This window comes from Rhinopithecus bieti, unplaced genomic scaffold (assembly GCF_001698545.2).
Source record: "Rhinopithecus bieti isolate Rb0 unplaced genomic scaffold, ASM169854v2 scaffold_30448, whole genome shotgun sequence".
In the NCBI taxonomy this organism is placed as follows: Eukaryota; Metazoa; Chordata; class Mammalia; order Primates; family Cercopithecidae; genus Rhinopithecus; species Rhinopithecus bieti.
The window spans coordinates 231,099-241,246 of record NW_016813223.1 but is presented as its reverse complement, the minus strand read 5'-3'; the positions used below and the strand labels follow the sequence as shown (position 1 = coordinate 241,246).

Genomic DNA, 10,148 nt, shown 5'->3' with positions numbered 1-10,148 from the left:
GCTGATGTGGAGCTCAACAGGTTTGGTGGGGGCTTGTCTATAGTGGAACAGGGCCAGGGATGGCCATCTCCCTAGGCTCAACTTACTTACCTAGCAGACTTTAGCCCTTGGGGAACTGTTGGACCTGAACTCTGCAGGGCAATCTTGCCCTTCAGATGGCACCAGTCTGACCTAAGCACTTCCTAGTCAGCTGGTCTATCCTGAGGTGCCAGCCTGGATGCACTCATTTCTAGGGCAAACTTGGGCGACCTTGGGACCCACATTTTAGCCTCTGTGCTGGGAGATCACAGCTAACAAATGGAGAACTCCAGTAGGGCAGCCATCTAGGGTCACCCACCGGCCCACCTGCTCACTCCTAACACTGCAGCTTACCGTGGGCCCAAAGTAACATGCCATATCACTTTGCCAGCAGGTGAGTGCATGAGTGGGTTTTGCTTTCCTCTCCTCACAAGTATATGTGAGCGTGTGCATCCTGCCCTGTCACTGCTGCAGTGAGAGTACAGTCAGCCCATTCTCCCTTGTGATAGTCATTGCAATCACAGAGCCAGCCAATCCCAACCTTGCCAGTCCACCACCCATGCCAGTGTATACCCTTGTGCCAACACTGTCATGGGAGTGAAACTAGGCACTGAAGACAATGGAAATTCTTGCACCCCAAACAACCACCCTAACCGCAGCACACAGAAAAAGGGTACAGACCTGCACCCACCAGCACCCTACCATATACCAACAACACTACAAGTGTGACAACACACACGGTAACCAGCAGGGACCCCCTACACCCCAAAGCCACATTGCCCCCACCACTGTGGTGAACAGCCCCACAGAGGCTAGCACCTGCAAGAACACTGCCCCCAGCCCAATATTATGCACCCCGCCATGCTGCCACTGCTCTTGGCACATACAAACAAGAATGGACCCCACTGTCACCACACTGCAAAACACCTTGGCTGACACCACTCATCAGAGTATAGTGAACAGGGTTCAAGGAGCACCTCAGCCTCCATAGCACAGTGGATTCCTAACCTGGGGGAGCCAAAGGACAAAGTCAGGCCTGACACAGTTCCCTCAGAGTTACAGCATGCAGTCCAGGAGTTCGGAGCTGAGTGTTGGGACCCTAAAATATTTCAGAAATGAAGCCAGTCATCTGAATTGATGTTATACCACAATCACAACCTCAAAGTTATCAAATGAGATAAAAGGAATTAAAAGCCACCCAAATGTCAGCAACTTCAAAGATTGAAGGAATATAAGCACATGAAGATAAGAAAGAATCCGCACAAGAACTCTGACAACTCAAAAAGCCGGGGTGCCTTTGTTCCTGCAAACAATCACACAACCTCTCTAGCAAGGGTTCCTAACTGAGCTAGAATGGCTGAAGTGGCAGAAATGGAATTTCGATATGGATAGGAAGGAAGATCATTGATATTTAAGACTATGATGAAACCCAAACCAAGGAAGCTAAGAATCACAATAAAACAACACAGGAGCTGACTGACAAAATAGCCAGTAAAGAAAAGAACATAACCTACCAGATAGAGCTGAAAAACACTACAAAATTTATTGTTTGTTATGTTCTAACGCAATCACAAGCATTAATATCTGAATAGACCAAGCAGAAAAAAGAATCCCAGAGCTCGAACACTGACTTTCTGAAATAAGACAGTCAGACAAGAAAAGAGAGAAATGAATGAAAAGGAATGAATGAAGCCTCAGATAAATATGTTATTTTATAAAGAAATCAAATTAGTGATTCACTGGTGTTGCTGGAAGAGATGGGAAGAGTAACCAACTTGAAAATGTGTTCTGAGATATCATCCATGAGAACTTACCCAATCCAGCTAGAGAGGCAGACATTCAAATTCAGAAAATGCAGACAACCCTAGAAAGATACTACAGAAGAACATCATCTGCAAGGCACATAATCATCAGATTCTTCAAGGTCAGATGAAAGAAAAAGTGCTAAAGGCAGCTAGAGAGAAAGGTCAGGTCACCTACATAGGGAGGCCCATCAGACTAACAGCAGACCTCTCAGCAGAAACCATATAGTCCAGAAGAGATTGGGAGCCAACATACAACATTCTTAGAGAAAAGAAATATCAACCCAGAATTTCATAACTAGTCAAACTCAGTTTCATAAGTTAAAGAGAAAAAAGATCATTTTCAGACAAGCAAAGGCTGAGGGAATTTGTTATCAGTAGAGCTACGTTACTAGAGGGAACAGTAAATATAGAAAGACAATTACCAGCAACTACAGAAACACACTTTAGTACACAACCAGTGACACTATAAAGCAACCACATAAACAAATTTTCAGAATAACCAGCTAACATCATGACACAATGAAATCCACATGTATCAATACTAACCTTGAATGTACATGGGATAAATGCCCCAATTAAAACACAGAGTGGCAAGCTAGAAAAAGAACCAAGATCCATTCGTATGCTGTCTTTAAGAGACCAAACTCACATACAATGACCCACATAGGCTCAAAGTAAGGGGATGGAGAAAAATCTACCAAGCAAACAAACAAAAAGCAAACAAACAGAAAAAAGCAGGGGTTGCCATCTTAATTTCAGTCAAAAGAGACTTTAAACCAACAAACATCAAAAAAAGACTAAAAACAGCCTTACATAATGGTAAAGGGATCAAATCAACAAGAAGACCTATCTTAAATATATGTGCACCCAACACAGGAAAACTCAGATTTATAAATCAAGTTCTTAGAGACCTTCAAAAAGACTTAGACTCCCACATAATAATAGTGAGAGACTGAAACATCACATGGACAGTATTAGACACATCATAGAGACAGAAAATTAACAATGCTACTCACTACCAAAACTTAGCACTGGATCAAATTTACCTGCTAATAATCCATAACTGTCCACCTAAAAACAACAGAATATATATTCTTGTTATTGCAACATGGCACATGGTCTAAAATCCATCACATGATAGGATATAAAACTCTCCTCAGCAAATACAAAAGGACTGAAATCATAGCGACTAGTTCCTCAAACCAGAGTGCAATGAAATTAGAAATCAAGACTAAGAAATTCACTCAAAAACATACAATTAATTAGAAATTCATTAACATGTTTCTGACTGTCTTTTGGGTAAATAATCAAATTAAGGAAAAAATCAAGAAGTTATTAAGCTACAAAGCACCGGAATCTCTGGGCCACAGCTAAAACAGTGGTAAGATGGAAATTTATAGCACTATAACACAGTGAAACCCCATCTCTGCTAAAAATATTGCAAGCTACACATCTTATAAATGTCTAAGATCCAACATCTATAAGGAATTTGAACAAATTTACAAGAAAAATAAACAGCCCCTTTGAAAAGTGGACAAAAGACAGGAACAGGCACTTTCAAAAGGAGACATTCATGTGGCCAAGAAGCATGTGAAAAAAAGTTCAATGTCACAGATCACTGGAGAAATGCAAATCAAAACCACAGTGAGATAGAGTCTCATACCAGTCAGATGGCTATTATTAAAAAGTCAAAAAAAAAAAAAGTAAGAGGTGCTAGAGAGATTGTAGAGAAAATAAATGCTTATACACTGTTGGTGGAAGTGTAAATTTATTCAAACATTGTGGAATACATGGTAGCAATTACTCAAAGAACTAAAATTGAAGAACTATCATTAAAACCAGCAATCCCATTACTTGGTATATACCCAAAGGAATATAAACCATTCTATCATAAAGATACATGAATGTGTTACATTCATTGCAGCACTATTCATAATAGCAAAGACATGGAATCAAACTAAGTGCCCATCAATGATAGACTAGATAAAGAAAAAGTGGTACATATGCACCATGAAATACTATGCAGCCATAAGAAGATATGAGACTGTGTCCTTTACAGGTACATGGATGCAGCTGGAGACCATTATCCTTAGCAAACTAAGCAGAAACAAAAAACCAAATATGACATGTTTTCACTTATAACAGTAAGTTAAATGATGAGAACACATGGACACATAAAGGGAAACTGCAGACAATGGGGCCGGGCCTACCACAGGGTGGTGGCTATGGGGAAGGAAAGGATCAGATAAAATAACTAATGGGTACTAGAATTAATACCGAGATGATGAAATCGCTGTATGATAAACCCCTGTGACACAAGTTTAACTATATAACAAACCTGCACATGTACTCCTGAACGTAAAATAAAAGTTTAAAACAAAATAGCAGGTGCTGAAGAGGATGTAAAGAAAAAAGTCTTATATGCCCTTGGTGGGAATGTAAATAAGTACAGCCACTATGGAAAACAGTAAGAAGGTTTCTCCAAAAAAACTAAAAATGTAACTATCATTCAATCCAGCAATCCAACTGCTGTGTATCTATCCAAAGGAAAAAGAAATCAGATTATAAAAAGGATGCCTAAACTTCCATGGTTATTGAAGCACTATTCACAATAGCAAATATGTGTAACCTAAGCATCTATTAACAAATAAATGGATAAAGAAAATATTGTATGTACACACAATGAAATACTATTCCATTGTAATAAAAAGAATGAAATCCTGTCATTGGAAGCAACATGGATTCAACTGGAGGTCATTATGATAAGTAAAATAAATCAAGCAGAGAAAGACAAATATTGCATGTTTTCACTTATATGTGGGAGCTACAAAAGCTGATTGATAAAGGTAGAGAGTAGAATGATAGATACCAGAAGCAGCAAAGGGTGTTCAGGGGGTGGAGAATGAAAAAACACTGGTTAATGAGTACAAACATAGAGATACATAAAAGGAGTAAGTTTTGTTTGTCAAAGATCAGATGGTTATAGATGTGTTATTTCTGAGGCCTCTGTTCTGTTTCATTGGTCTATATATCTGCTTTGGTACCAGTACCATGCTGTTTTGGTTACTGTAACCTTGTAGTATAGTTTGAAGTCAGGTAGTGTGATGCCCCTAGCTTTGTTCTTTTTGCTTAGGATTGTCTTGGCTATGCAGGCTCTTTTTTCGTTCCATATGAAATTTAAAGTAGTTTTTTCCAATTGATGGGGATAGCATTTAATCTCTAAATTACTTTGAGCAGTATGACCATTTTCATGATATTGATTCTTCCTATCCATGAGCATGGAATGTTTTACCATTTGTTTGTGTCCTCTCTTATTTCCTTGAGCAGTGGTTTATAGTTCTCCTTGAAGAGGTCCTTCACATCCCTCGTAAGTTGTATTTCTAGGTATTTCATTCTTTTTGTAGCAATTGTGAAAGGGAGTTCACTCATGATTTGGCACTCTGTTTGTCTGTTATTGGTGTACAGGAATGCTTGTAATTTTTGCACATTGATTTTGTAGGCAATACCTTTCAGGACATAGGCATGGGCAAAGACTTCATGACTAAAACACCAAAAGCAAATGCAACAAAAGTCAAAATTGACAAATGGGATCTAATGAAACTAAAGAGCTTCTGCACAACAAAAGAAACTATCATCAAAGTGAACAGGCAACCTACAGAATGGGAGAAAATGTTTTCAATCTACCCATCTGACAAAGGGTTCATATCCAGAATCTATAAAGACCTTAAACAAATTTACAAGAAATAAACAACCCCATCAAAAAGTGGGCAAAGCATATGAACAGACACTTCTCAAAAAAAGACATTTATGCAGCCAACAAACATACAAAAAAAAGCGCATAATCACTGGTCATTAGAGAAATGCAAATCAAAACCACAATGAGATACCGTCTTAGGCCAGTTAGAATGGCGATCATTAAAAAGTCAGGAAAACAACAGATGCTGTAGAGGATGTGGGGAAATAGGAATGCTTTTACACTGTTGGTGGGAGGGAGTGTAAATTAGTTCAACCATTGTGGAAGACAGTGTGGTGATTCCTCAAGGATCTAGAAATAGAAATACCATTTGATCCAGCAATACCATTACTGAGTATATACCCAAAGAATTATAAATCACTCTACTATAAAGACACATGCACACATATGTTTATTGTGGCACTATTCACAATAGCAAAGACTTGGAACCAATCCAAATGCCCATCAATGATAGACTGGATAAAGAAAACGTGGCACATATACACCGTGGAATACTATGCAACCATAAAAAAGATGAATTCATGCCTTTTGCAGGGAGATGGATGCATTAAAAAGTCAGGAAAACAACAGATGCTGTAGAGGATGTGGGGAAATAGGAATGCTTTTACACTGTTGGTGGGAGGGAGTGTAAATTAGTTCAACCATTGTGGAAGACAGTGTGGTGATTCCTCAAGGATCTAGAAATAGAAATACCATTTGATCCAGCAATACCATTACTGAGTATATACCCAAAGAATTATAAATCACTCTACTATAAAGACACATGCACACATATGTTTATTGTGGCACTATTCACAATAGCAAAGACTTGGAACCAATCCAAATGCCCATCAATGATAGACTGGATAAAGAAAACGTGGCACATATACACCGTGGAATACTATGCAACCATAAAAAAGATGAATTCATGCCTTTTGCAGGGAGATGGATGAAGGTGTAAACCATCATCCTCAGCAAACTAACGCAAGAACAGAAAACCAAATACCACATGTTCTCACTCATAAGTGGGAGCTGAACAATGAGAACCCACAGACACAGGGAGGGGAACATCACACACCGGGGCCTGTCGGGGAGTGAGGGGCTACAGGAGGCATAGTATTAAGAGAAATACCTAATGTAGATAATGGGTTGACGGGTTCAGCAAATGACCATGGCACATATATATCTATGTAACAAACCTACACATTCTGCACATGTACCCCAAAACTTAAAGTGTAATAAAACACTTTTTACAAGGAGTTTTAAATGTTTCCAACAAAGAGAGAAATGATAAGTGCTCAAGGTGATGAATGCCCTAAATTTCCTAATATCCTGACTTTATCACTACACATTTGATCCATGTAACAAAATATCACATGTACCCCAAAATGTGTATAGGTATTAAGAATCAATAAAAAATAGCAAAGAGAGTCTTCTTATTTTCCATATTAGTTACAACCAAGCCACTCTATTGCTGGAACAAATATGGTAGTGGTTGTCATGGGGAGTGATGATGATGATGATCATGATGATGATGATCATAATGGTGGAAAAAATGATGATATGTTGCTGCGAATAAACCTCTATCAAATGGCAGCCAATTATGTATTAGGCATTGTGCCAATAAAATTTCAGATAGTAATTCAATTTTATGCCTTAGACAAGTTCGTTAAGTAAATGTTATTTTGCTCACTTTGCAGTAAACAGATTGACAGTCAGAGAAGTTGAATAATATGTTCCTCAAATCAATCAAACACTAATTAAGGAAAATAAAACAGGTTTAAAATCATACAGAAATAATCTTTGATATGTCCCAAATTGTGAGATCCTGCCTGTGGATAAAAGAAAGGTGGAAATATACCCAAATGATTATAAAATATTGCTAATAAAGCAGATTTGAAAAGAAACAAAAGATCCATTCACAAATATTATGCATAGATACTTTATTCAGAGAGTGAAAGGAAAATGACAACTGCACAGGTGGTAGAAGCTCATGCCCAGGGGACAGACAGGCACAGAACACATCAACAGAATTCTCTGATGGTTCCCAGGGAGAGAGCTGCTCTTTCTTCTGAAGCTCTGGGAGCTGGCACAGCCCAGGACTTCCTTTGCTCAGTCTCCACCTGGACAGTGGCAGTATGGCAGCCTCAAAAAGGAAACCTTTTGCTATCAGGGATCATCACAGGCAGATCAAAGCTCCCTGTGTGTCCCTGGATGGCTTTGATGAGAAGATGCAGGTGAAGCTGTGGAACGAGGTGAGCCAATTATCCTTATCCTTTCATGGTCCTCATGAATCCTGAAGCTGTTACTTGCTCTTGGGTGGACACTTTGGCTGGCAGGGTGGGGAAGGTGTCACTGGAGGATATTTCTGCTGGCACTGCTGAGGTGGGCAGGGCTCTGGACACTTTGGTGGTGGGCAGGGCTCAGGGCACTTCAGGGGTGGACATGGCTCTGGACACTTCGGTGTGGGGCACACAGGAGGTGGCTGGCAGGGCTGCTTGCACTGCTGCTGTTGATAAGACATCCTGCTGGAGTCTCAGAATCTGAAAGAAATTATGACAGTGTTCATGGGAATGGAATCCTCCAGAGAGAGAAGCCAAAGCTTGTGTAATACCATGGCATATTATTTCTCCTATCTCCAAGAAATTATTTAAACTCTTAATTCCCTTTTCAAGACTCCCTGGTTTCTCACTTCCACTTCAGCGAATTACTTCATTGTCCCTGGGAATTCCTGTGTTTTCTCATATAAGTTTTCCAAAGAAAATACCTCTGTAGTAAACAACCAAGCATGTTACTTCTATGAAAATAACATCTTCAAGAAAGGCAGTCACAAGTTCAGATACCCAGGGCTGTCTCACAAGCTATTCCTATCATCGTTATCTGTTGTAAAATCCCAGAGGGTTGACATGGGCACAGAGAAAAGGGCTGTTTGGGAAGAACTACATGCTCTCACACCTGCTACGACATAAACCTTGGAAAAGGACACCAGAAAAGCAAAGAAAAAAGAAAAATACTTTGTTATTTTATTCTTGTTCAAATCAAAGCTTTCCCCTTAACTAACTTCTCTGTCTGTATGAACCCCTAGCTGTGTACCAAAAGAAAGCTAAAATAGCATATCATTGTGCTCTAATCCTACATTTCCATCCACTAAATAGCATCAGATCAACATTCATAGGATTGAATCAACCAAATTTGCTGTACTCAGATTAAATTCAACATTTTAGGGCACAAAGAACAGAGGAACTCAAGGAAGCCAACTCACCAGGTTCTCCAAGGCAGATCGGTGCTCAGGTACCAGGAGTTTAGGAGCAGTGCAGCAGAAAAGCTCTTTACAGGGCCTGCTGCACGACCCAACAGGAAATGGAACTGCCAAAAACTACACTGATCCAGTATTGTCTTAAGTTAAATGCAAATTTATCCATAACTGGCCTGACAGTGATTATCAAACTAGGAAATATCCTGTTCTGGAATCTCCCCACTGGGTTAAGTGTTTCTGACTCACAGAAGCCCTGCCTTAGATCTCAGTTTCAGTGACCTATGGCAAAGGGAGAATTGGGGAATTCTCTAACTGGTGGTAAAGGGATCTCTTTTTTGACTGAGGGCTATGATCCTTTCCTGTCTTACACCTTCCCTAAATCATAAAACTTCCTGCCCTGATCCACTTTAGCTGAATGCCATATTGTTGTATATGAACCCATCTCCACCTCTACTTTCCTTATACAATTTGCCAGTGTGCTAGAAGGAAGGGGAGGCCTAACAAAGGCCTGAATTCTGGCCTCAGATTTTTTTGTTTGCTAAGTTGTGTGACCACAGCCAGGTCACCTCTCCTCCCTGGGATTATAAGCAGGGGAGAATCACACTTACCTCTGGAGTTGGAAGCTGACCGCATTGTGCCATCTGCTGACCCTGTTCAAGCCAGCAACTTTCTCCTCCACTTCTATCTTTCTCTTTCATAGGACCCTGGATTTTACGATTTTCCTTTTCCCTTTGAAGCTGTCTTCTCCATCCAATTTGTACTGGCAATTGTCACCCAGGACAGATTCCAGAGTGAGAGCCAGTCTCCCCAGCACATTTGCTACTTGCTGCCATCAAGGATGTGTACTATTTTTATTTATAAAAATGTATTCTTAGCCACCACGTTAAGGAAATGGAGAGACGTGAAACAAAATTACAAGCATTCATGGTATTGAACCATGCCTATATGATTCCCTGTAACCATCCTATAGAGAACAAGCTGCATAGACTCACATTATCATATGTAAATAATTAGAAGTAGGTTTGCAGAGTGGAGATGGTCAGACCACTTAAAGTCTGAAATCTGGGGGAAAATACAAACTAAGTGTAACCTAAAATGTATTCTTCCTCTCTGTTTCCAAACAGGTTTTAGGTGTTTCTCGGTGTTTTTTAATTTGTTTGCATGGTCTTTCTTTGTCTTTTCCATAAGCCCCCTAGTCCCATGACCTGCTAGATTATCAAGTCACACCCCAATGTACACCTCTCATCTATCCATTTTGTTACATATTGTTCACTCAACATATATATTGTCGACCCATATAGTGACTCCTCTTTCATATCTTTTGTAAATTCTTCCT

The 10,148-nt window shown here is 39.7% G+C and overlaps 1 protein-coding gene across 1 annotated transcript; it reads right to left on the bottom strand.

Moving 5' to 3' along the window:
* Window positions 1-7,861: 7,861 nt before the first annotated feature.
* Window positions 7,862-8,893, bottom strand: LOC108512554 (small proline-rich protein 2D-like). Its single transcript, XM_017847832.1, has 2 exons — window positions 8,819-8,893; window positions 7,862-8,099 (listed from the first exon to the last, which is right to left on the bottom strand). Exon 2 carries the CDS (start codon window positions 8,078-8,080, stop codon window positions 7,862-7,864), a length of 219 nt encoding a protein of 72 aa, XP_017703321.1. The 5' UTR covers window positions 8,081-8,099; window positions 8,819-8,893.
* Window positions 8,894-10,148: the final 1,255 nt, after the last annotated feature.

Excerpts from the sequence above, each read along its gene's own strand:
- LOC108512554 (XM_017847832.1), bottom strand. The coding sequence starts at position 8,080 with ATGTCTTATCAACAGCAGCAGTGCAAGCAGCCCTGCCAGCCACCTCCT.